The 27,865-nt window shown below is 44.5% G+C and overlaps 1 protein-coding gene across 2 annotated transcripts in view; it reads left to right on the forward strand.

The window, feature by feature from the left end:
- Positions 1-12,481: 12,481 nt before the first annotated feature.
- COL14A1 (collagen type XIV alpha 1 chain) overlaps positions 12,482-27,865 on the forward strand; it is a 173,026-nt gene continuing 157,642 nt past the window's right edge. The window contains exons 1-2 of one of the 2 annotated variants that reach the window (XM_026646212.2): positions 12,482-12,675; positions 19,100-19,216. In XM_026646212.2, coding sequence (XP_026501997.1) covers positions 19,126-19,216 — 91 coding nt within the window. In that variant the 5' untranslated portion in view covers positions 12,482-12,675; positions 19,100-19,125. The remainder of the gene's footprint in view (positions 12,676-19,099; positions 19,217-27,865) is intronic. The other variant, XM_026646205.2, reaches the window with a different exon arrangement.

Raw genomic sequence — 27,865 nt, forward strand, 5'->3', positions numbered from 1 at the left:
AGAAGCTGGATATGAGTCAACAGTGTGCCCTTGTTGCCAAGAAGGCTAACGGCATTTTGGGCTGTATAAGTAGGGGCATTGTCAGCAGATCGAGGGATCATTCCCCTCTATTTGACATTGGTGAGGCCTCATCTGGAGTACTGTGTCCAGTTTTGGGCCCCACACTACAAGAAGGATGTGGAAAAATTGGAAAGAGTCCAGCGGAGGGCAACAAAAATGATTAGAGGGCTGGAGCACATGACTTATGAGGAGAGGCTCAGGGAACTGGGATTGTTTAGTCTGCAGAAGAGAAGAATGAGGGGGGATCTGATAGCTGCTTTCAACTACCTGAAAGGGGGTTCCAAAGAGGATGGATCTTGACTGTTCTCAGTGGTACCTGATGACAGAACAAGGAGTAATGGTCTCAAGTTGCAGTGGGGGAGATTTAGGTTGGATATTAGGAAAAACTTTTTCACTAGGAGGGTGGTGAAGCACTGGAATGGGTTACCTAGGGAGGTGGTGGAATCTCCTTACTTAGAGGTTTTTAAGGTCAGGCTTGACAAAGCCCTGGCTGGGATGATTTAGTTGGGAATTGGTCCTGCTTTGAGCAGGGGGTTGGACTAGATGACCTCCTGAGGTCCCTTCCAACCCTGATATTCTATGATTCTATGATTCTATATAGCCAATATTCATAACTTCAAACACAAAAATGATACATGTGTATAAACAGGATAATCATATTCACAAATCATAAAACGTTTCCATTGATGCCTTACATGACCTGTTTTGTACAAGATTTGTTGCAATTGTCTAACTGTGGTAATATCATTGATATAAATGGTCATAGTTCAGTCATATAGAATCACACCTGTCAACCCCGAGGGGAAAGAAATATATGTTAGTCATGGTGGACTTTGCTACCAGATACCCAGAGGCAGTTGCTCTAATATAGAGGCTGAAACAGTAGCTAAGGTGCTGTTCTCTATATTTAGCAGAGTAGGTTTCCCAAAGGAGATCTTGTCAAATCATGGGTCAGATTTTCATGTCCCAGTAATTTAGTGAGTTATGGAAGATGTGTGGGATAAAGCAATTAAAATCTACCCCATATCATCCAGAGACAAACTGTTTAGCTCAAAGGTTCAATGGGACTTTAAAATGTTTGTAAATAGAAGAGAGAGGGACTTGGATGCGATGTTACCTTATCTGTTATTTGCTTACCGAGAAGTGCCCTAAGAGTCCACGGGGTTCACCCTGTTTGATCTCTGGTATGGAAGAAAAGTCAGAGGGTCTCTGGATCTCATCAGATTCCTGGGAGGGTGGCACTGGGCCAGAGGTGGAACTGGTGGCTGAATATGTGCAAAAGTTTATGGAATACTTAAAAGCTATGATGGAAATGGATCAGCAAAGCCTCACAAAAAGCCAAGCAGATCAGAAAGAGTGGTATGACTTCAGTACCTGCAAGTGATCACTTGATGTGGGAGATTTGGTGCTGGTGTTACTCATAAAATGCACAACTCCTGGGAGGGGCCTTTTTGAGGTTGTGGAAAGGATTGTTACCTACAATATGCAGAGACCCTGCAGTAAGGTTACTCCACAGACTGTGGATGTAAACAGGTTAAAGGAGTATCACAATTGAGAAGCGCTTGTGAACATGATACACTGTGCAGAGGAGGATTCTTAGGCTACGCTCTGCCATAGCGACACCTCCCAAGCATTGAGGTATGTGAAGAGTTTCTAGCTGAAAAGGCAGAGATTAGGAGTGTGGCGCAGAGTCACCAGCGGGTATTTTCCTGCAGACCAGGTCTGACTCCATAAGATTAATGCTGTGCGGCTACAGCCTGCCGTCAACAGAGCATATCAGACCACTGGAAAAAATGCAGGAGCAAATTTGTAAGGAGATAAAAGGCATTCTGGACATAGGGATAATTACAAAATCACAGTCCCAGGGTTTCTCCAGTTGTTATGGTTTCCCAAAAGAATGGACCCATAAGATTTTGTGTTGATTACAGAAAGTTTAATGCTGTCACATTAATGCATACTTTAGGTTCAGAACCAATGGTACATTAAACACTGTAGGCAAAGCAAAATACCTGAACACCCTAGATTTAACAAAATATGTTAGGAAATTCCATTAGACAGGAAAGCACAGAAAACAATCCTCCTTTTAGATTAATAAATGCAGGAGCCACATTTCAGAGGCTTGTTAATCAAGAGTTAGCTGTTTTGGAAGACTTTGCATGGGCCTACATTGATGATGATGCAATTTTCAGCAATTTCTGGTCAGATCATAAAAACCACTTGGGAATTGTGTTGAAGAAACTCGAAGATGCAGGGCTCACAGTAAAAGCATCCAAGTGTAAAACAGGGGTGGCCACAGTCCATTTTCTAGGTCATTGGTTAGGTGGGAGCCAGATTTCCCCAGATCCCTTAAAGGTGGAATTCATTGTTTGGCCTGTACCTCAGACCAAAAAACAAGTCCAGTCTTTTATAGGCTTGGCTAAGTATTATGCCAGGTGTGTGCTTTCAGCAGCGTTGTGGCTCTTATCACAGACTTGTGCAAAAGACAAAACTGAATAAAGGTAGTGTGGACGGCAGCTTGTCAGACAGGCTTTGATGAGGTAAAGAAAATTCTGTCAGGAAATCCTGTTGTGGCCAGTCCAGCTTTTGACAAAATGTTTGAACAGGCACTGATGCATTGGACACAGGGCTAGGAGGGGTACTAATGCAAATGGGAAGAAACCAAGACTCCTCCCATTGCTTTCTTAAGTAAAAAAACTGACACCCACTGACCAGAACTACTCTATCACAGAAGAATGTTATGGGTTTGTGTGGGCAGTCCAGCAGTTAAGGCCTGCCTTACTTAACAGGAAATTCAGAGACCAATGGAGAAACGTCCATTAGGAATGGCTACAGTGGACAAAAGGTACCACCTCCAAACTGCTATGTTGGAGCCAGGGGCGGCTCTATGTTTTTTGCCGCCCCAAGCATGGCAGTCAGGCGGCCTTCGGCGGCGCGCCTGTGGGCAGTCCGCGGTCACGTGGATTTGGCGGCATTTCTGCGGGTGATCTGCTGGTTCCGCGGCTTTGGCATACCCGCCGCCGAATTGCTGCCGAAACCGTGGGACCAGCGGACCTCCCGCAGGCACGCCGCCGAAGGGCACCTGACTGTCGCCCTCACAGCGACTGGCAGGCCACCCCCCATGGCTTGTCGCCCCAGGCACTCGCTTGCTGTGCTGGTGCATGGAGCCACCTCTGGTTGGAGCATTGCCCTCTGAGAATACAATATGGAAATTGTACATATGAAAGGTAGAGGAAATGTAGTGGGAGATGCACAGTTCAGGCAAGAGAGGTTTTGAACTGACACCTACGGATCAGACAGTGTCTGACTCTACTGCATCAGTGTCAGAGAGGAGGTGTGACTCAGGAACATCTTGAATCGGGTACAGGGGTTCCCTGGGTTCACCAAAGGGGGTCATGTAAGGACTCTACTGAAAGCATGTGTCACAGTGGTCATAACAACCCTTGTGAGATGTATATACAGAAAATATGTGGGGAGTTACATACTAAAAATTAAAGTCTCTAGTTCTGAGAGTTAAGGCAGGTCACACAAAGGTGATGCACATACTACTGTCAGGTTTGGGGGAAGAGACTCTTATTGCTGTCTGGCTGGTAATGTGAATCATACAATACTCAATTTGCACAATGGATGCCCATTTACAGTCTGAGCAAAATGCTAATCCAATAGATTGTGGGGGCTGCAGGAAAAAAAACAGCAGGGGTTATCCTGGTTAGGAGTAAGACAACGAACTTTTGGAATTGTATCTGGGATGCAGATGAACCCCCTCCAGTTATCCTTCAATAGGGAGGACAAGCAACAGGCAGACTTGATGCTATGAAAGGGGGAAATCTTAGCCAAACTGGTCGAAAACACTGGGAAAAGGACTTGGGATAAGCTCTCTTATAGGAGATGGGGGACTGCTTTGTGAGTTAAGTTTAGGCTCTAGAAAAAGTGTTATTTTTTGTTTTACATGTAACCTTTTGTTTCCAATATTCTTGCTTTCTATCACTTCCTCTCTCTTCTTTGATGATACACTTATTCTTGTTTTCACTATATATATGTATGTCTAAGTGCCGTGTGTTAAGTAGGCTGATGATCCTGAGTTGAGTCTTGTATACAGGTGTGTACTAATCCTTTGGGAATAGTGAATCTGGGGGCTGGTCCACACTAACCCCCCAGTTCGAACTAAGATACGCAACTTCAGCTACATGAATAACGTAGCTGAAGTCGAAGTATCTTAGTTCGAACTACAAGGTACTTACCGCGGGTCCACACGCAGCAGGCAGGCTCCCCCGTCGACTCCGCGTACTCCTCTCGCGGAGCAGGAGTACCGGTGTCGATGGCGAGCACTTCTGGGATCGATTTATCGCTTCTAGACAAGACACGATAAATCGATCCCAGAAGATCGATTGCTTACCGCCAAACCCGGAGGTAAGTATAGACGTACCCTGGGAGTTCTGCAAGCATTCAGTGGAACAGGGGCTGTTAGTGTGCAGGGGCAGCTCTAGCTTTTTTGCTGCCCCAAGCACGGCAGGCAGGCAGGCTGCCTTCAGCACCATGTCTGCAGGAGGTCCCTGGTCCTGCGGATTCGGCGGCATGCCTGCGGGAGGTCCGCCGGTCCTGCGGCTTTGGCGTACCTGCCGCCGAATTGCCGCTGAATCCGTGGGACCGGCAGACCTCCCACAGGCATGCCGCCGAAGGCTGCCTGACTGCCACCACCACAGCGACTGGCAGGCTGCCCCAGGCACGCGCTTAGAGCGCTGGTGCCGCCGCTGTTAGTGTGTGCCTATCGCTAACCTGTATAGAGAGAGGCCTGGAAGGCAGTGCTTGTGTTGCCAGAGGCTGGTGGATTCAGGGAGCTGATCCACAAGAGGCACAGACAACACTTCCTCACACTCGGGCCAGGTGGTGGTGAGGTGCTTCGTAACCCTGGATACCCCTCAAAAGCATCACATCCAGCAACTTGCAACTTAAGCATTACTTTAGACAGCAAAGGAATACAAAGAAATGAGTCAATTTACATACCTTGGCAGTAACACACAAGCCAATGAGGCTATTCAGAAGGAAATAATGTCATGAATTGGCAAGGAAGCAGTTGCATTCACCAACTTAAACAAGATATGCTCATCAAAAATCTACAACTTAAAGACCAAACTATAAACCTTCATCTCAAATGTTATTTCCATTGTAACATATGGATGCAAAAGCTGGAAATCCACCCAAGATACAGACAGATGCCTCAATGCTTTAAAAAGCAAATGCCTTAGACAAATACTAAGTATTAATGGAAGGACTTAATAATGGCAAGATTCATCAGAGTTCAACAACCCCTTATTTCTAAAGTTATCCAGAAAAGAAAATGGAAATCTTTGGGACATGTGGGATTGTTGTGTGTGTTGATTTGTATCTGTGGGGGTGTGCTGGGGGATTTTGTGTAGATTTGTGCAGGTGGTGGAGAAAGGTGTGTGCTGCAGTGAGGGGTTGTGTGTATTTGGTGTTGTGTGTGTTTGGGGTTGTGTGTGCTGATTGTATTGTTGTGTGGGTGGTTGTGTTGATTCATCTGAGTGTGTGGGTTGCATTGGTTGAGTTGTACAGGTGGCGAATCAACCTTTGAAGAACTTTAGCAGTTGGGCCAAGTAATCCATCATCTGTGCAGTTTCCCTCATATCACAGACTCATCACAACCAAAGATAAATTGTTACATGGAAATTAGCTGTAGAGTAAGGGTGGAGATTGGTTCAGTTGATACATGTCTGGTTTATTATATGTAGAAATGCAATAACAGTGGTTAAAGTAGATTGAAACAGATGGGGGAGCGCTAACCACAGCATCCACCATGGGAACTCTGCTTACCCAAGTCAGGGAAAAGAGAGAAGCTCTCTGTTGGCCGTTAGCCTCCGATGTAATAGATGAGACCATAAGATAGGCATTAGCTGGAAAGGAGTGTGTGCATTGTTCCAGATGTGTCCCATGGGCAGTACTAGAATAACTTCTTCTGACTTATGTCATAACTCGCTGTATACATTACAGAGATTGTATTGGCATTGCTCCCAGCTCCCACAAGCTTTCATTTTTAAAGGAAAAAAGTTATGGGCCTGATCTACTGAGTATAAGGCCTGATCTAAAGCTAGGGTGACCAGACAGCAAGTGTGAAAAATCGGGATGGGGGTGGGGAGTAATAGGAGCCTATATAAGAAAAAGACCCCAAAATCGGGAAGATCACTTAAACCAGGGGAAAGATTCCCATTGACTTCAGTGGGCTTAAGATCAGGTCTATAATACTTACTAACCATGACTAGTCCTTCTGAAGTCAGTAGAATTACTAGAGGTAGTAAATAACATCACATGTAATTGTTAGTACTTTCAGGGTCAGGCCTTCAGTCTTCGTAAAATAAAATTGTTTTTTCTATGGGCCATCTCACAGAATTTGATGGATTTCCCCTAAAGGGGTCACTGCCTCTAATCACAGATCCCAGGCACAGGAAGCTACTTCCCTATGGTGTAACAGCCTTTCTGTTTGGCCTCCCTCTACTCTCTAGCATCAGAGTTCCCTTAAATGCTATAATGCAATTCACTTTTTTGCCCGAGCCTGTCCAATAAACCCTGTGCATGTGTGGAGCAGAATCTAGAGTGGCTAGGATCAGCATTTACTCCATTGCTCTGTGTTGCCTGATAACCCATGCACCATTTAATGGGGCCATGAGACATTCCTGGACTTCAGGGGCTGAAGAGGAAAAACTTATCATGGAGGAACTGCTCCCCTCTTTCCATACTCCTTGGCTCATCTCCACTCAGTTTTGCTCCTTTCCCTTGCCTATGCATAGAGGCAGTATCAAACACCATACATCAACAGTAACACTTGAGTTGCCACATCATCATGCTGGCTTTTATTTCTCTGTATCACTTGTCCTTACCTCATCATATGTAATAAACTCCAAATGAATAAATCCAGCAGTCCTGTCACTCACAAAGTACTGAGGGTGACAAAGACATCTGAAATTCATTAAGTGATTCATCGGAGAAACATCTCAACCAATAATAGGACAGAGTTGGACTAGCCAGTCATTTCCTAGCTAAAACACTCTCATGTAAAAAGCCACATCAACAAAGATGATAGAAGAGAAACAGCTGTTGTTACACAGAGAAAAGCATTAGAAAAATTATTCCTCCAGAAAAATAATTACCCCTGAAAGTAAGTTCTTTGATTATGCTTCTAAGTCCTAAAATAACTGAAAAATTCTTAGCAGCTATAGAGAAGAAACTTAAATTGTATGCATGGCCAATATATCAAATATGGTATATCACAATTATGTTTTTCAATAGAATTTTTGCTACTGATTTGAGATGGGTTAAATGAAATCACTTTTATGTGCTGTAAAAATAGATTTCGAAAGCGTCCAAGTCTCTGAGCATATGACTTCATAAATAATGTCATTATCACAAGTGCTTAAAGACTGATCTTGGCAAACCCACTTCAGAAGAGTATTGGTAGGAACTATCATGCTTCTTAATCAGAATTTCAAAATTTAAGGTAGATGTCATGCGCTGTAACTTAATTTCAAATTTAAGCTTTCTCTTTGTGTGTATTCTGTTCTCTTGATACAAAATTAAAATCCCAGGAATGTTAATTGGAGCCATGCAATTAGGCCTAGTTTTGCAAACCTTAGTAAAACTCCCTGGGCAAGATTTTTAAGAGACTAGTGATTTTTTTGATGTGTTGACTTTTGGGGGCTCATCTTGAGATACCATAAAGGGGGCTGTTTTTTTTTTTAGCAGGAGGGTGCTCAACACTTTCTAAAAATCAGGCCCTCTTTAAGGCCTCTCAAGATAGGAGCACAAAAATCACTAGTCACTTGGCTTCTCTCATTACAGTAAAGGCCCAGTTTACTTCAAATTGTTTGCAATTATTTGAAATACAAAATAAACAAGTTCCAAAATGAACATCACTGCCAATTAACATATTAATTTTAATCTGTGGATCAGGGAGACTGAGAGAAATAAAAAAGCCCACATTTTAAAAAGTGGTGAGTCTATAATTATGCACATCATCTCCCCTTCCCCAGCCCCCCACCAGCAGAGTTTTAGTAGCTGGCTTCTGACTGGCTTCAACTGAATACTATTTCCATGTATCCAATACTCGGCTCAATTTTACAACTAGCTTTTCAGTCACATTCATTCTTAATCCAAACCTTTCCACTCTTCCATGGTTATTCCATCCTTTATGATCCTTCTACACTGGCACTTCAGGTGGGATCCATGAAGGGATTTAGGCTTTGCAACACTGAATGTCACAATGCCTAACTTTTAAAGGCCTAGAAAATCACAGGAACAACACTGCAATCCATAAAGCCTGAGCCAGGCGCCTAGGATCCTTCTGCAATGAATGGGGAAAGATAGGGGCTAAGAGTGATCCACAAAAGCCAGCATCCTAGGTAGGGAGATGCTGATGAGGGGTATGTGCTAAGCCCCACCCCTCTACCAGAGATAGGTGCCTAATCCTGCTTAGAGATGCACAAATGGGAACCTGCCACCTGAAGTCAAGCAGGTTAGGCAGCTACGGCATTTCTTGTGGGACTTGGTGCCTGCCTCATTCCACACAACAGCTAGAGGAGGAAGTGGTGGTGGTGCCCACCTTAACTTTTAGCCCAGTGGTTAGCGCACTCAGACCCTGGGGTGGTGGACACCCAGTTTCAATTTCCCCCTTCTCTGCCAGAGTGGGAAAAAGGCTTTGAGCAGGGGTCTCCCACCTCTCAGGGAACATGTTGTAACTGCTGAGCTATCGGGTATTCTGACTGGGGCGCTTCCTCAATCTGTCCTGTCAAAACTGTTCCACTGTGGACAAATAATGAAAGAGTCATTGGACCAGGAGGACTGCACCCTAGTGTCCCATCTGCCAGGTGGGTGCCTGTCATGCTGTCTGGAGTGGGTCATGACCATGATGCCAACCTCAGGGAAACTGTCAAGAAGTAGAGCAGAGACCCCCAAACTAGTGGTATGTTCTATAATTATATCTCACCAACATAGTTACAAATGTGAACTCCTAACGCACTATATCAGTCTTACCCTGGAGTCACAGACAGTCCTCTTGGACATTCCAGTCTATCTTGCCCCCCAGGCAAGTTGGACATAGTGATAGGTAATTGCTGTACACCAAAGATCACAAAATAGTGAGGTTGCTTCCAGTCCTAAGAGACCAGTCACTTGCCCCAGGTTAATTTGTATCTTAGATCTTACATGAAAGACAACACTTGTAGCCAGTCCTATAGTAAACTCTCTAAAGTTTTATTAACTAAGAAAAGAATGAGAGCTTTATTACAAGTTAACTCAGGCAAACATATACATGCTAATGAGTTACAGTCTATGGTTTTTAAAAGGTAACAGAGTTGTAGTTACCTTTTGTAGTTACCTATTTGTCAGCTCTGAATATCTCTTAGGGCTAACACAGGTTGACCCTGGGGATCTTTGCTTTGGGTCTGTGAGAAGCCCAAACAGCAAAAAAGATGGAAAATTTTCTTGTCAGCTATTTTAAATTCCTTCTTCCAGAATTCAAGCTGATGAGATAAGCCCTTTTGCACATAGCCTCTTCATGGGCATAAGGGAGCAATTATTAAAGTTTTTGTATAGTGATGTCCCACGATGGCCCATTTAGTTTTGATAGGCCTTCTTCATGGGCAGGAGATGATCACTCCTGACTGGGCTCACAGTTTCAGAGGAAACATTGTTTACAATTACAAAACAAAAACTTATAGTTTCTTTATCACATGCTATAAGGTAGTATTTATGTATGCAGCATCTTACAAGCGTTTCCTAACATCTAAACACATTGGTATAAGGCCAATATCCATCTTAACCATACTAACACACAGGTGAAACAGACTAGTTTCCAGCAATGAATTTGTCAGTGCTTGGCTGATGCCTAAAGGCTTGGCAAGAGCGGGCACCTGGTCTGCCAGTGTCACAGTGCTGTTACCCTGGACAGCCCAGTGACCATCACCACCTACTGTATCAGCCCCTGCACACAGCTAAGGTGACCAAACGCCCTCTCTTCCCCTGGTTCATAAATAGCTCTGGGGCTTAAGTGGGAGATAGGCTTCCAGGTGCCTTGAGGGAGGCAGTAGTGCGAATGCCAAGAGATAGAACCTTAGGCGCTGCAGGAATTTTTACTCTGAAAACTTAGGCACCAAGTGAGTTAGGTGCCTACAGGGTTCATTGGGAGTTTTATGGATTGCAGTGGAGCCAAAACTGGGATACAGGTGCCTAAGCCTGGGGTTTAGGTGCCTAAGGATCTTTGTGGATCCCAACCTTTGTTCATCCTGTGGACCCATTTCTAACTTTGATTTTTAAAAAATGCCATATATTTTGTATGATCCATACTGTCCAAGCAAAGTGTGTTTAAAGAATAGCTTTAAAATAATGGGCTGGATCCTCAGCTGGTGTAAATTGGTATTGCTCTGCTCCTTTGAAATCAATGAAGCTTGGCCAATTTACACAAGCTGAAGATAAAGACCTAGGGTCCAATCCTACTCTCATTAAAACTCCCATTGACTTCAGTGGAAGCAAGTTTGGACCTCAGTGTAGACAGGTTATTTATGTCAATAGTAACAGTCAATTAAGAATGTTGTTCATATGTCAACAGTAGACATGTTTACATTCATCTACATTTGCATAGAGGGTATGCAGGCTATGGCCCAATACTTGTTTTATTTTCAAAGGGTTTTACAAAACCTAAAATGAAGAGAAATTTTCAGTAAAAACAGTTTTTAAATAGCATAAATGCTCAACTAGTTCTAGAAACCCAAACATCCAGCTCTGTCATGACACTGCTATTCTGTGGTGTTTCACTGACCAAGCATAGTGAAGTGTAAACAATGAACACTAATTCTGAAAAATAAATGGGGGGGGGGGAAGGGCTGGTTTTAATTGCACATACAAGGGGTGTAAATCAGGAAGAGAGATTATTATACATAAAGCCAATGGAGTTTAAATAACAATAAAAAACAGTGTGAGGTCAGAAGCAGATCTATCCTTTTTAATTTGGTAGTGTTCCTTTAAAATAGATGCATTGTACACATGGAAAGGTTTTTTAAAACTATTTCTGCAGTAGATAGGTGGCTTAAAATTAAAGTGTAGATTTGTTCACAGGCTGTTCCAAATCACTGGTATGATAGGTGAGATTTGCTCCCATGCTGTAGGGTGGCCACTTAGTACAGAAACCTAGCTAGATGCAGCCACATGGTGGTGCTCATGCATTTTGCCTGCTACCAGATTTTTTTCTTGTATTTAAAGAGAGCCAGACTCTGTTCCTTGACGTGTCTTCAAATGAGCTCCAACTTCATTATGCTTGATTGCAGCTTCGTGTGCAGTCCAACTGGGTTGATTTTTCTCCCCACCTTTACAAAGGCTTTTGGGATCTATTACTAGATCTGCCCATCTCCCTCCCCTTCTCCTGTATACTCCCCCCCCCCCGCACATGTAATTTAGTGACTGAAGTTAATGTTCAGTGTGATTCTCTGGGACAATGACTGCAACCCAGGGCACTGTCACGTTATTGCTTTAGAGGGCTCACATAATGCTGGGGGCTTTTTTCTCAAGTGGCACAAAGTGTTAGCTATTGCACGTCCCACAATGTAGCAGAATACAAAGAACTGACCATAATGGATAGAAGTCTATATAGGTATAATAGAAAGTCTAAGGGTATAACGAAAATGAAATCCCCACATTTCTCTATTTTCCCTTCGAATATTTTTGACATTTGCTATGCAATATGATTTTGAAAGGGAGTGAATTAAATAACTCCCCTCCGAAGCAATTATAGCTCAGTGAAAATATTCCTGCCCATAAAGTGACTTATGCATGAGTCTGCAGGACCAATCCTGGGGCCCTAGACAGCCTATGACTAGGGTGTTTCAGGCCTATTTGCCAAGTAGCTTGTCTAGATATGAATTATTACAAAGTGTGCCAAGAACATTTGGATTCCAAATAGTACAGGAAACTTATTGTATTATGAATGATGTATTAGGGCACCTAGAGTCTTGAGTAGGCATCTTTTAAAATTATTATTTAAATCTACATGATTAAGTAACTTTGGAGGAAGGAAATGTAAATTGAAAGGAAACAAAACACAAAGGAAGTGGCATCATATAATTGACACATGGAAAGCTATAGCACCCAGAAAAATTTTGCCTGAGATCCACCCTGAAAATGTACTTTTAATCTCATTCCCCCAACAGCATCTAAAGCTTCCTTTAAATGAAAAGGCTAAATTGCCTTCAGTTCAGATTTCCAGTATACACCTGGAATTGCACTAGTCCACGGATTCATTCCCTGAAATCCTGAGTTGGAGCTGGCTGGGGAGGGGGTTGGTTGGATGTCAGTGACTCCAAAAAGGGGACTCCCTCCCCTTTTTCCTCTTCCTTCCACCTTCTGCTTTATAATTGGCTGCCTTGTTTCTCTGCCCTTTCTTCTTATCAGATCGTGCTGTGGAGGCACGAGCAGCTGGAGGGTGGAAAGAAACTTTTAGAGGCAGAGTAACACCCACATTAAAGAGTGAAAGAAGGAGTGTGTATTAGCAAAGCGTGATTCCTCCCAGGCAAAGCTACACCTCCTCGCCAAGCAACTAAACCACTCATGACTGCAAAGGTCTGTTTGATTTTTATTTTTACATTTGGGGGGGGGGGGTAATTTAAAAGCTGATGACTCTTGTACAATAACTAGGGTAACAACCCCAGTTATTCCTGATCATGATAATTATCTGCCACCTCCAGAATTCAACCTTTTGTTGGCCATAAGCAAGGAAGAGTCAGTGATGGGTGGTGAATGGGATGGATTGATGGCTTGCCAGCCAGGAGAGGAAGCTGTAGGCGAGTGGCGCGGGGAAGCCTCAGGAGAAAGGGGGCTGAAATGGAAAAGAAAAATCTATAGACTCTTCTGCAAAACGTGGCACCCTGTATCAGTGTCTCTGGCTCTCCCTGGGCTTCAGTTCCTCGCCGGCCGGGTGCACCAGCTCCCCCAGGCTGACTGGCACGACACACACTTTCCTGTCCCTCGTCCCCCCACGCCCGGGTTTTATGACTTGTTCGCCTGGGCGTGCGCTCGCAGTTCCTCGCAGGGGTTCGCCTGTAACTGAGGGGTGTCTCCTCGGTCTGTCTGATCTCCGGAGGGCGGGTATAGGAGATCAGAGGCTTTGCGAGGCCCCCCCCCCCCCCGCTCCTTTGCTGAGCTCCGCACAGGGAAAAAACACGCGCGCTCTCGGTCCCGTTTTCCATTGTGCGGGGCAAGAAGCCGGAGCTTTGCAGAGAGGCGTTTGTACCCCGGAGCCACCCATTCCACGGGGATCAGCAGCCTCTCCCGGGGGGCACTGCTGTGGGACTGTCTAGGCTCCAGAGAGACTCCCCCCCCAGGTTTGTCAAGCACACCTCCCCAGAGCAGAGGGGTTACACGCGAACCGAGTCAGCCTGCAGACAGCAGGGCTGGGGGGAGGCAGGAAACAGCGAACACCACAACCACCTGAGCCCTCCGGCAGGAGCCAGAAGTAACGGGCTTGCTCCACTAGCCGCTCCGGGGCGCAGTTACTTTCCCCGAGCCCTTGATCTTGCCTTAGCCAGCTCCTAGCAATACCAAGGATCAGGTCAAGCTCTCTTGCCCGTACGCTCCGGGCAATGTTAACAGAGACATCCGCGTTGTCTGTGGATTGATGCTGGGTTATATCATTTCCCAATAATAATCCTTGGTGTATGCAGGCTACTGAAATCATCCTTTAGCTTCCTGGTACCTGTTCATTTCAGACTGGGCCTGATCCCAATTGCCACACATTTCACAATCCCTTTTGTTTCACCTCTGGTTTTTAGTTAGGAGCTGGTACTTCTTTATTATCCTCTAGTTATTTGCTGAGTGCTGACAGGTTGCTCATTGCTGTATACATCACAGAGCAGACTATGTCCCTGGCTTGAGGAGTTTACAAGTTAAGGGCTTGTCTAAACACAGTTCTAGTGCAGCTTTAACAACCGCACAGTGGTACCTGATGACAGAACAAGGAGTAATGGTCTCAAGTTGCAGTTGGGGAGGTTTAGGTTGGATATTAGGAAAAACGTATTCACCAGGAGGGTGGTGAAGCACTGGAATAGGTTATCTAGGGAGGTAGTGGAATCTCCTTCCTTGAGGTTTTTAAGGTCAGGCTTGACAAAGCCCTGGCTGGGATGATTTAGTTGGGAATTGGTCCTGCTTTGAGCAGGGGGTTGGACTAGATGACCTCCTGAGGTCCCTTCCAACCCTGATATTCTATGATTCTATGACACTGCCATGCTGGCACAGAGGTGCTTATGTTGCTATTTAGAAAAGCTGGACCTGCACAAGTCCATGGGCCCAGACCTAATGCATCCAAGGGTGCTGATGCAATTGCAGAGCCATTGGCCATTATCTTTGAAAATTCATGGCGATCGGGGGAGGTCCCAGACAATTGGAAAAAGGCAAATATAATGCCCATATTTAAAAAAGAGAAGAAAGAGAACCCAGGGAACTACAGACCGGTCAGCCTCACTTTAGTCCCCAGCAAAATCATGGAGCAGGTCCTCAAGGAATCCATTTTGAAGCACTTGGAGGAGAGGAAGGTGATCAGGAACAGCCAACATGGATTCACCAAGGGCAAGTCATGCCTGACCAACCTGATTGCCTTCTATGATGAGATAACTGGCTCTGTGGATATGGGGAAAACGGTGGATATGATATATCTTGACCTTAGCAAAGCTTTTGATATGGTCTCCCACAGTATTCTTGCCAGCAAATTAAAAAAGTATGGATTGGATGAATGGACTATAAGGTGGATAGAAAGCTGGCTAGCTTGTCGGGCTCAACAGGTAGTGATCAATGGCTCGATGTCTAGTTGGCAGCTGGTATCAAGTGGAGTGCCCCAGGGGTCAGTCCTGTGGTTGGTTTTGTTCAACATCTTTTTCAGTGATCTGGATGATGGGATTAATTGCACCCTCCGCAAGTTCGCGGATGACACTAAACTGTGGGGAGAGGTAGATACACTGGAGTGTAGGGATAGGGTCCAGAGTGACCTAGACAAATTGGAGGATTGGGCTAAAAGAAATCTGATGAGGTTCAACAAGGACAAGTGCAGAGTCCTGCACTTAGGACGGAAGAATCCCATGCACTGCTACAGGCTAGGGACTGACTGGCTAAGCGGCAGTTCTGCAGAAAAGGACCTGGGGATTATAATGGACAAGAAGTTGGATATGAGTCAACAGTGTGCCCTTGTTGCCAAGAAGGCTAATAGTATTTGATATTGGGCTGCATTAGTAGGAGTATTGCCAGCAGATCGAGGGAAGTGATTATTCCGTTCTATTCGGCACTGACAAGGCCACTTCTGGAGTATTGCATCCAGTTTTCGGCCCCCCACTCCAGAAAGGATATGGAAAAATTGGAGAGAGTCCAGCGGAGAGCAACGAAAATGATTAGGTGGCTGGGGCACATGACTTACGAGGAGAGGCTGAGGGAACTGGGCTTGGTTAGTCTGCAGAAGAGAAAAGTGAGGCGGGATTTGATAGCAGCCTTCAACTATCTGAAGGGGACTTCCAAAGAGGATGGAGCTCGGCTGTTCTTAGTGGTGGCAGATGACAGAACAAGAAGCAATAGTCTCAAGTTGCAGTGGGGGAGGTCTAGGTTGGATATTCGGAAACACTATTTGACTAGGAGGGTGGTGAAGCACTGGAATGGGTTACCTAGAGGTGGTGGAATCTCCATCCTTAGAGGTTTTTAAGGCCCGGCTTGTCAAAGCCTTGGCTGAGATGATTTAGTTGGTGGTGGTCCTGCTTTGAGCAGGGGGTTGGACTAGATAACATCCTGAGGTCTCTTCCAACCCTAATATTCTATGATTCTATGGTACTTGATGGAAATTATATCCATATAAGAACCTTTATACCAGTATAGCTCCATCCACACAACGGGGTTGTATTGCTTTAACTGTATCTGTTTCTAAACCAATATAGTTAAGGCAATATAAAAACTGTGTGTTACACTGCCCTAATGATATGACCTTGCAAAGGCTATCAGGCATAGCGTTCACTACCCACAATCCCTTTTGAAGAAAGTGTTTGCAAGATTGGGATATATGAAGAGGATAAGTCAAAGCTATGAAACTTGTCTAGACTAGTGGTTTTGGTCCCATTCTAACTAAAGTTAATTGATTGTCAAAAAATAATTAGATAAGTTCTTATAGAACAGGTTCACCAATTGCTATTAGCCAAGATGGTCAGGGATGCAACCCCATGCTCTGGGTGGCCCTAAGCCTCCAACTGCCAGAAGGATGACAGTGGATGGATCACTCAATAGTTACCCTGTTCTGGTCATTCCCTTTAAAGCACCTGTCATTGGCAACTGTCGGAAGACAAGTATCAGGGGGTAGCCGTGTTAGTCTGAATCTGTAAAAAGCAACAGAGGGTCCTGTGGCACCTTTAAGGCCTGGTCTACACTAACACCCCAATTCGATCTAAGGTACGCAACTTCAGCTACGTGAATTACGTAGCTGAAGTCGACATACCTTAGTTCGAATTTACCGCGGTTCAGACGCGGTCCACACACGGCAGGCAGGCTCCCCCGTCGACTCCGCGGTACTCCTCTCGCTGACGTGGAGTACCGCAGTCGACGGCGAGCACTTCCTGGTTCGAATTATCGCGTCCACACCAGACGCGATAAATCGAACCCGGAAGTTCGATTGCCAGCCGTCGAACTACCGCGGTAGTGTAGACAAGCCCTTAGACTAACAGAAGTATTGGGAGCATAAGCTTTCGTGGGTAAGAACCTCACTTCTTCAGATGCAAGTCTGAAGAAGTGAGGTTCTTACCCATGAAAGCTTATGCTCCCAATACTTCTGTTAGTCTTAAAGGTGCCACAGGACCCTCTTTTGTCGGAAGACAGACTATTGAGCTAGATGGACCATTGATCTGACCCAGGGTGGCTATTCTTATGTTCTTAGGTTTTGGCAAAGGGGAGGGAGTTGGGTAATGAAGAGGAATGGTAAAGAATGAGATCAAAGGTAGGCCACAGTACACCTGTGAGGGTGAGGAGCTTTAAAGTGAAAGGAAATAAAATTCAAAAGTTCCTGGGGCTTTTCCTGTGTACCTGGCTAGTGCATCGGCGTTCAAAGTGCTATCCAGAGTGGTCACAATGAAGCACTCTGGGATAGCTCCCGGAGCAGGGCTGGCTCCAGGCACCAGCCCAGCAAGCAGGTGCTTGGGGCGGCCAAGGGGAAGGGGTGGCACATTGGGCTGTTCGGCAGCAAGTCCCTCTCGGAGGAAAGCACCTACCGCCGAATTCCCGCCGAAGAAGAAAGCGGCGCAGTGGAGCTGCCGCCGGAGTGCCGCCGATCACAATTGCGATCGCAGCTTTTTTTTTTTTTCGCTGCTTGAGGCGGCAAAAACCCTGGAGCCGGTCTTGTCCTGGAGCCCAATGCCACCGATTTGCATCCACACTACCCCAAATTCAACCCAGCAAAGTCAATTTTAGCACTACTTCCCTCACCGGGGAGGAGTACAGAAGTCGATTTTAAGAGCCCTTTTGGTCGATGGAACGGGGTTGGTTGTGTGGACACAGCCATTTTTAAATCTACCTAATGCGGCTAAATTCGACCTAACCCTGTAGTGTAGACCAGGCCTAAGAGGGCAGTGACCCACTCAGTACAAGTCACCAGGAAGTTTGTGTTTGTGTTTTTTTTTATTGGTGGTACTATGGGGAGATTGTAGAGGAGTGAGGTGGGAAGCAGAGAGGAGGAAGTTGCAAAGGAGAACATATATACCAAAGTTGTTTCTAAATCTGTGCCTTTATAAATGTTTGATAAACAATTAAATATAATCAAGAATTTGCTATTTTTTTCATTTATGAGAGGGGTTACAATTATTCAACAATTGTAATAGTATAAATTGTTTATGGGCCAAGTTCAGATGATGAATTCATATTGTTTCTGACATGTATTTCAGAGCAAGTCTCTTCTAACCATGACAACGCTTTAAAATAAAAAGTGGCTGTACAAAAATGGTCTATTCCCAGTGTGTATTCTGAGCCATATCTGCTTGCTTTAGTGACAAAATGCTCTTCTACTCCAATTATCAGATATTTGAGTGATAAAGGTGGTATTAAAAACTTCAGTAGAATAGAATTGGCTCAGTGGCCTCTGCGGGGCTATGGGAGAGTGAGCTGGATTGTGACTCCTCAGCAGAATTGTTAACTAAATTGACAGTGCAGTTTTTACCCCCTTACCACAGTGTACAGAAGAGCACACATCAATTAAACAGTAAATGCCCCCACAAACGGATTTCTGGCTGAGTTTGCAGGTCTGGCAATTAGGAAAATCCATCTATTTACTTATAAACTGTGCAAATTTGTGAAGCCATTATAGACCATAAACCTGTTACCCCATGATGCAATTGTTAAAGGAATCACTTTCAGAGTAGTGGATGCAAAGCAGATATTAAGTTGTAATTATTACTGTATTTGTGGTCATAAAATCCCTCTTTCAGATGCCTTGATACTGTGTCTGGGCAGCACTGGTCCATATTACATGGCCTGACATTCACAGGGATGCTCAGTTAGGACACCATTGTCTTGTCCTTTTTTTTTTTAAGCTCGTTTTGGAACAAGAGAGGTTTTATTTTGTCATTATAGCAGTCTCTGTTCCCAACACTCTCCCTGTCTGCACCACAAAGGCCATGAACTAGATTTCCAAAGGGGCTCAGCACCTGAAATTGGGGCACTTTTGAAAAAATTGTCCTCAGCTTTTAACTTCATGGCTCCAACCCTTTTCCTGACAAGGTTTGGAGATTGGCTGTTGCGTTGTCAGAATGCAACTTTAGAGAGTGAAATAAATGCTCAAATAATTCCTCAGCCTTTCCCAAGGAAAAGTGCTTTAGTTACTAACCAGACTTTGTGGGTGAAATCCTGGCCCCATTTGAGGTCAATGGCAAAACTCCCATAGATACGACGGAACCATGACTTGACCCTTCATATTTCATTTAAGTGAATGTTCTAGGTTTACAGGCTTGATAAATATTTCTGTTCTGTATGTTTTCAGACTTGCTGATACTACGTGTATCCAGGATGAAGGTTTGTCGATACAAGATACAGAGCTGGTTCCTCTTGGCTTTTTTAGCGGTCACGGTTCATCTCATCCGTCATGTTCAGGGTCAAGGTAACTGATATATAAGACAGCAGTGCTTTTTCATTAGATCACTCTGATGTGCAGAAGTGGGTTTCCCCTTTTACATATGCAATAGTGTCTTCCCTTTGCTAAGGGGATAGTCCAGCATTATTGACATCAATGGGAGTTTTGCCATTGACTTCAAAGGGAACATCATCGGGATCTAGCTCTTCCTGACTCATTTTCACATGTTCTCTGAACTGTAATGTCTTAGGAGGAAGCTTGCTCTTATTTATCTGTATAGTTAAAATGTCTGAAAATGGGTTGTAGGGAAAAAACTCAGTTCTGTTTACTTAAATGTAACTATAAAATATTGCTGTTACTACTTTCTAAGCAAATAAGTTTGAGGGGAATGATCGTTCTGCATGGAACTTGCATGGAATACATCTTGCTGCTTTGTTGGAACGGTAGCTAATACCATCATTACATTATATAGGGTGGCATGAGGCCCTGCTGCCCTGGGCTGCCAAGTGTCATGATTGTTCATGCACCCTTTTTTGTTTGCATTGTGTCTATATCTTATGTATTACTATTAAAAAATATACTGTTGGTATTGCTAAACTTAAAAATGATCCTATGTGGTCTTCACAGTGGTCTCAAGTCTGTCCTAGTGTGTTTTCCTTCTAAACCAACCTTTGTTTTGAAAGCACAAAAAAATAGGACCAATTCTGCTCTCGGCTATGCTCATGCAACCCCCTTGACTTCAGTTGAGGTTGCACAGGCTTTGGCCCTCTCTTTTCCACTGAAAGGAGTGTTGGGTTGTATGTTTATGCATGAACATGGTCAGTGGATAGGCAGAGGTGCCTAGGTTTTCTATCTCCAGATGATAGTTACAAGCAGAAATGGCTCTGGGGTCACGGGAAGAGCATGCTTAACAGATGCATATACTGTTACTGACATTGCTCACTCTGCAAATGGTCTTTGATGCTGACTGATGCTTGGGGGCAGGAGTGGCGGAAGAGCCCTAAAAGTTGGGGGGGACATAGGCACCCAAACCATGGCCCCGCCCTCACACTGCCCCTTCTCCCGAAGCCCCTGACCTCATGCTGCCTCTTTTCCCCAAGAATCCTCCCCCCTCGCTTGCTCCTCTCCACCCCCACTCCCCAGTTGCTCACCCTTACGGCCATTAAAAAGTGGGAGAGCCATGGCCCCCTAGCCCCTCCCATTCCAGTGCACCTGCTTGGGGGACCATGACCCCTGGGGGCTATGAAACATCATTAGGTGCACTAACCACACTTCCCAGAGTGTGGGGAATGCTAGCTGTAGTATTTATTGTAGAGGAAAGGGGTTCACTGTGCCTTCCTCCTACCTCTGTGCCCTATTCTAAACTGAAATTTAGCCTCCAAACGCTTGTGACTTAATGAGTCAAAGTGAAGCATATGATTATACATGTGTCTTTATATCTTACACTTGATACATATGTGACATTCCGCTCAGGACTCCCAGAACTGTAAGCCACTGTGTTACTCTTCTGCCTCAGCAAGTTGAGAGCTTTGCTGCTACTAAGATGTGTGTCAGGTCCTTGACACTCCAGCCTCTCTGCATTGCCAGCAAACTCCTCGAGACTCTGCCAGTCTAAACCTTGCCTGCAGGTAACCATCAGTGAAGCCCAGTTCCCCCAGAAACATCTCTCTGCAATGTCCAGTCCCTCTCACTGGGCACTCACAGAAATTAAGTTCACTGCCTTCCAAGAGACAGTGCACACACCAGGCTGTTAGGTTATCTGAAGACTCACATTTCACTTTAATATAACAGCACTTAGATACTGTAGATACTTTATAGTAAAACTAAGAATAAGTTTATTAACAAAGAACAGAGATTTAAGTGATACTGAACAAGAGAAAAAGAGACAGGTTTGGTTACAAACAAAATAAAACGTACTATCTAGTGACTAAAACTTAATTTTAGCTAGTTACAATTTTTGCCTATGTAGTTTCAAGTTAACAGAATCTCTAGCCCTTCTGGCCAGGGGATCCAATTGTCTCAGGATCACCAGGTGCTTTTCCCCCTGTCCCCTAAGCAGTGAAGAACTAAAATGTCATTTTGTTCTCCTTATGTTACCCAAAGTCCATTGTCACTGCCTCACGAGCCAGGAAGGCTTTCTAGGGTGCAGATCCTGTCCCCAGAGTGATTGCTAAACTGTCTTCTCCCCTCACTTGTTAACTTGATGGCTTTGTTTACCTTATATGTAAATGTACTTTTATTGCCCTCTGCCTGCAGTCAAGTCAGTCAGACAAGTAAATCCACATTCCTTTGTCTAGCGCAGGCTGGGATTATACACTGCGTCCCAAACACATTTTAAGAACATATCTCCAGCACACTCATGTAATGCTTCGTACACAACCCATACATCCATCACACAATGATTTCCAGGACCAGTGTGTCACCAAGTTTTATAAGACACCATACTTGATTACACTTTTTTTTATAGTGCGGTAATATTGTATACAGTCAGTTGATTCAATTCCTTATTCTTGAGGGGTCCAGACCCCCTGTTCTCCCTGTGGGGAGTCTGGACCTGATTGTCACTACATATGGTTCAGATTTTCAAAGCTGTTTTGGGGATTCAGACACATCTACAAGTAATCTCAGTGGAAGGTGTGTTTAAATCCCCTAAATTGCTTTGAAAATCAAACACTTTTAAAAAAAAACTTATTTAATCAGTCACATGTTAGCAGTGGACACAAATTGCACACTAAAATCAAGTGCAGGTCTCAGATAATGTAGGCCACACCATCATATTATGAATAATGGAGTATATGGATCCATAGCCTGTGGAATATGAGTTGAGAATATTCTTTTGCTGCATTTAAAGTAGTAACCTGTCCTCTGAATCCCTCCTTTTGACCTTTGTTGACAAAATTTTTCCTTTTTTCTCTTGCAATAAACTGTTTACTTCCTCCCCCTTGTAACAGCTGGCTAACTATAAATGATATAGTATGTTTGAGTGATTAAAGAAATAACACATTGTAACAAGGTGCAGGAAGAATAGGGGTTAGTTCCAACTTGCACAAGCGCTTTGGGGAATTACTGTAAATTGATTCCTTAGGAGAAAAAGAGAATATGTTTGGGAAGGTCTGGTTTCACATTGGAGGTTTTATCCCAGTCCTGTGATCCCTTTTCCACACATTAATTTATATTACTTTCTTGTTATGAATGTTATTCTTTGAGAAACAGACCCTGCTGAGTGAGATTGTTTTCTGCTGAGTCATTCCACCATCTTGCTCATGAATTATCCAATTATTATTATTTGTTGGTCATTGATAATTTAAAATGTAACTTTCAGATTTTAATGTTTTCATCCTTTTCATTTGTTGAGCTCCCAGTTTGATGTGATGCATTTACTAGCTGCCTTCCAAATCCTTTACTATTCCTCTGCTTTCACTCAATATTTAATTACTCTCTCACATTTAGTTTGGACATTTTCCCCCTTGCTCAACAGATAAAGTTACTTTAAAAATATGTGAACTTCTTGTCCAGCCTATTAAAATAATAAAAGTTTTACTCTCAGCAAAACAACCCTGGCTAATAAACCATCACAACTAAGGAAAATATGTCTGCTCTCACTAGAGTTCCCATTTATCCATTCAATAATTGGGGTGTTAATTTAAGAATTTGCTTTTACATGTACAAGACGGTGATTGTACTTCATGTTGTGAGAATTTCCATACGTTGCTAATGTCTATGCTAGATAATTTTGGTGGGATATCAATTTGTTCAGTTTAATCAAGTGCAACTAGTATTGCCAACTTTACCCAGTTTGTTTGACAGTTATGTACTTGAGACTGTTTGTCCTCCTTTTAGAATACTGAGTATTTCAAAGCATTGTTGTCCTGCTTGTCCTCAAGAAGAATGTATTTGGAGCACTAACAAAAATAGCTGACTTCTATGTAGCTGCATAAACCAAGGCCTTGAACTTGTCCTTAGTCTCTTTTTGGGTGATTGCTTTAATGTTGCTGACAGCCATTCATTTGCTCATTCCTGTAAAACCCCTTAACAAGCTCTCGCTACTGATTTTGATCAGTTAACGGACTCAGTTTGTATTCATTTTTCTTTCTTTCTGCAAGAAGTGAATTTTTGTTCCACAGACAATAAAGGTCCTCAGAAATAAAGATTTCCTCTTCAGGTTGGTGACCACGTAGTAATTCCCATCAATATTTTGTTGTGTTTGTCCAAGTGTTAGATTTAACTTCCTTAGTTATATGTACTTCTCTGTGCCAGAACACTAGTCTTTGCATAACTAAGACATAGTTAAATATCTGTTTTGTGAACAACTCTTCTTTTCTCCCTATGATTAATTACTGGCTGGAAATGTCTTCCCTCCCCCATTTAGACACAAAAATGAATCGGTGGCTAGCAAAGATCAGTTAGTTATGTAAAGATTATTCTGGCACAAGTCTTGTAGTCTATCATATTGTAGCTATATAGTAAGCACAAACACATTTGGTGATTATGTCCTTCTTTGCTTGTTATTGTCAGACGTGTCTGGTTTTGTAGCGGCTCCAAAAGTTTACCTGATTTGGTGATGGCTAATTACAAGTAGGTCAGAGCTACACTGCTTTGTTAGAAAGTGCTCTTTTAATCTTTAGGTCACACATGGGAGAAAAGGGGGCTTCAGAGCTCATTTTCCTTTGCAATGGTATAGGACACACTTGGTTGGCATTTGTATTCTTGGTGCTTAGGCACTGAATCCCTGTGAATCTTACAGCCATTTTCCTAAAGATTATTTATGTTGCTTAGAAAAAGTAAATAATTGGAATTACATATTTTCATGAGCTGGTAGTCATGATTCATCACTCTAGGTTCATTCAGCACTGACTGATTCTGTCCTTGAGCTATGCATAACTCATTATGAATCTTGAGAATGAATTAAAGACTGTAATCCATACTTACAGCCTTTCTGGCTTTTAAAACTTTTACCACAGCTTCTACCACAACTTCAGTTATTTTATTACAATTACAGTATGCGGAATGTTCTTTCAGTATCTTGCCTAGCACAATATTTCATATTTGATCTTTTAGTCACAAAACAGTGAGGGCCAAATTTTCAAAGAACCAGTTGTATGTGTGAAAGGATACTTTTACGTGCTCATTCTTCTGTATCTAAGAATGCCTATTTTCTAAAGCCCCATTGGGGTGGACAGACAGTCCAGAGATTAGGCCTGTCCAGATCATGTCCACCATCTGTGAGCGCATAATTTGTATGCATGCTCATTGCAGAGATTTTGAAAAGTGTCTTCAGTGTGCCAGGCTGTTTTGACACTCATTGTCTCTGTGCCCCTCGCTTCCCAATCTCCCTCTGATTTTCTCTCCCTGGAACTCCACTGTCCTGAGAGCAGCTGCGATGTTACTAAGCTGGTGTTGGCTCTTCCACATTCCCTTCCTGCCTCTGGCTCTTTAGGCTGGAGAATAACTGGGGCTGGTGTACTCTGCTAGAATAGGCCCCTCTAACTAATACGCTGAATACAACTCAATAGCAGGAAATAAAGCTTTACCATTAAACTTTGGTTAACATTTTGATAACTTCTAACACTGCAGTGTTGTTAACATTGAGAAACAATTGAACCAACATAAAAATACTAGCTGACTTTTCTTTTCTCAGCTCTTAAAAAAGAAACGAATAGGTAAAAAAACCTACTAGATGATACAACCATGAACCACAAAAAATGCTGGGCCAGATCCTCAGCTGGTGTAAATTGCCACAGCTCCATTGACTGAAACGGGAGAACTAGTGAGGCCTGAGAGAGTGTCTTGGCAGCCCCTTCTCTCTATGGGCTCTGGCACTCGTCACGCCTGTCTATGGATCTTAATGAGAAACAGCACAGGAGAAGATAAATATTAGCTCATCGTATAAATTGGGACCAGAAACCACATGTCTGGGCCAACAACAACTAAAAAAAGACTAAAACATTATTAAACTTCTTCAAAGATAATATAAAGAAAAGGCACATGCTATCTTTAAGTCATGGTGTTTGCTGTGGTATAGCCTCGGCCTTCAGGTCTAGAAACCATTTGTGCAGTGGCAGGAGGAAGCCACCCTCTGCTGCCATATCCATCTGGAATTAATATAATAATATATGGAGATATACCTATTTCATAGAACTGGAAGGGACCATGAAAGGTCATCGAGTCCAGCCCCCTGCCTTCACTTGCAGGACCAAATACTGATTTTGCCCCAGATCCCTAAGTGGCCCCCTCAAGGATTGAACTCACAACCCTAGGTTTAGCAGGCCAATGCTCAAACCACTGAGCTATCTCACCCACTGTGAAGGCAGAAGCCCTTGGGATGTATCCTCAATTTTATAGGCAGGACAGACCCAATTGTTGGAATAAACCATTTGGACTAGTGTAGCTTGGTAGCAGGTACCTCTGCCCTTGAGCTAGCAAAATGCTTCTTCCTCTTGCTGAGGGTATGTGCACACTAGAAAATTATGTCAACCTAAATTATGTCAACATACAGCCACTGCAGTAATTAAATAACTTTTGCATGTCCACACTATGTTCCTTGTGTCAGCGGTGTGCATCCTCACCAGGAGCGCTTGCACCGATTTAACTGACAGTGTGGGGCACTGTGGGAAGGCTTCTGGCCTTCTGAACACCAGAAACAGTCAATATAAGCAACACAGTGTATACTCTGACACTGTGTCGACCTAATTACATCGACCTAAGCACTACACCTCTCGTGGAGGTGGTGTTATTAAGTCGGTGTAGCAGGTGAGTTACGTCGGCGGGAGCGACATTTCAGTGTAGACACTTACAGGATTAGGTCAGTGTAAGCTGCCTTGCATTGACCTAACTCTGTAGTGTAGACTAGGGCTGATTCCCCTGTACTGTTACCTTGCCTAGGTGTTTGGTAGGACAATTTTCATAAATAGCACATCATTCAGGCTGTACATACAGGGCTGGGCAACCACAACTCATTACAAGACCAAAGCATATGCCAGTGGTCATCAACCGGTCGATTGCGATTGAGTGGTCGATCCTAGAGGATCTCCCAGTCGATCACGCTCTCCCTAAGACAGGCTCCCTGTCTGCCCCGGCACCACGCCGCTCCTGGAAGCGGCCAGTGCGGCCCCGGGGGCAGAGGTCTCTCTCCATGTGCTGCTCCTGCCTGCAAGCACCACCCCCGCAGCTCCCATTGGCCGGGAATGGGGAGCTGCGGCCAATGGGAGCTGCGGGGGCAGTGCTTGCAGAGAGGGGCAGCATGCGGAGTCACGTGCCACCCCCCCAGTGGCTGCACGGGCACATTGGCTCCTCCCGGGAGAGTGGGGCCTGGGTAGGCAAGGAGCCTGCTTTAGCGGCAACCACGCTGCGCTGCCGACTGAGAGCCGCCGAAGGTAAGTGCTGCCCAGTGTAAGGCTGCACCCCAGCCCTGAGCCCCCTCCTGGAGCCAGCACCCTGAATCCCCTCCTGCACCCGGAACCCTCTCCTGCACCTGAACCCCAGCTCTGACCCCCCTCCCAGACCAGCACCCTTTACTCCCTCCTGCACCGCAACACTCTGCCCCAGTCCGGAGCCCCCTTCTGCACCCAAACTCCCTCCCAGAGCTTGCACCCCTGACCCCCTCCTGCACCCCTACCCCAGGCTCAGCCCAGAGCTCCCTTCCACACTGTGAACCCCTCGGCCCCAGCCCAGAGCCCGCACCCCTTCCCTAACCCCAGCCTGGTTAAAGTGAGTGAGGGTGGGGGAGAGTGAGTGATGGGGGGGGGAAATGGAGTGAGTGGGGGTGGGGGGGTTGGGGAAGGGGTGGGGCCTTGGGAAAGGGGCAGGGTAGATCCTGGATTGCCCTTAAATTCAAAAAGTGATCTTGGGCGTAAAAAGGTTGGAGACCACCGGCATACACTAATAGTACATTAGAGTAAGCTAGTGACCCAGTACGGTACACTAAGTGCTGCTGCATGCCCCAAAGCACACAGTGGAAAGCATTCCAGGCATGCAGCTGCCTTGCTGAGTCAAGTGGGGAGCCCCTGATAGTCCTTCCCATCCTCCCTCTACTTCAGCCACCTCCGCTTCTCTGGTCACCTCAGAGCACACAGGTCTGGAATTTCTGCTTGTTCCTGGGCATCTAAAACGCCACCTGCCCCTTTCTCCCACAATCCCTTCATGTTTTCATTCTTTCCAACTGCTCCTATTTTGAACTATAGTTGATGATCCAGGAGTCAGTAGAGGCTGGCTTCACCTACAGTGCCTGGATTGCCTTTGCCTGAACCTTGGTTAGCCTGTATACATCTAAGTTAGCTGTGGAGGGGCCCAGGACAATTCTGGTTCCTGATAGAGATGAATGTGCATTAACTACTGAGGCCATGCCCATGACCCAACCAGTTTGCATGCTCCATTTTCGCAGCTCTGCACGCACCCACCATCCCTTTTGAAAATTGTGCTATTTCCTGTCCCCTGCTTGCAGCCTAAAATACACATGTAAGGACATTTGTACCCTCACAAGCCTTTGAAAATTTGGCCCTGAGTGACTTCAATGAAAAACCCATGATATTCGGCATAAGAGCTCGGAAAGGCATATTGTCAAATAAAAAGGAAGATCAATTTTAGTTCCTATACGTTAACAAAGAGCATTTTGTATAACCAGCTTTGCTTGCTCAACTAGCGTCTTAACATCTAACACCATTTGTCTCTGTCTTTTGT

Source organism: Terrapene carolina, unplaced genomic scaffold (assembly GCF_002925995.2).
Source record: "Terrapene carolina triunguis isolate 2854851 unplaced genomic scaffold, T_m_triunguis-2.0 Scaffold58, whole genome shotgun sequence".
Classification (NCBI taxonomy): Eukaryota; Metazoa; Chordata; order Testudines; family Emydidae; genus Terrapene; species Terrapene triunguis.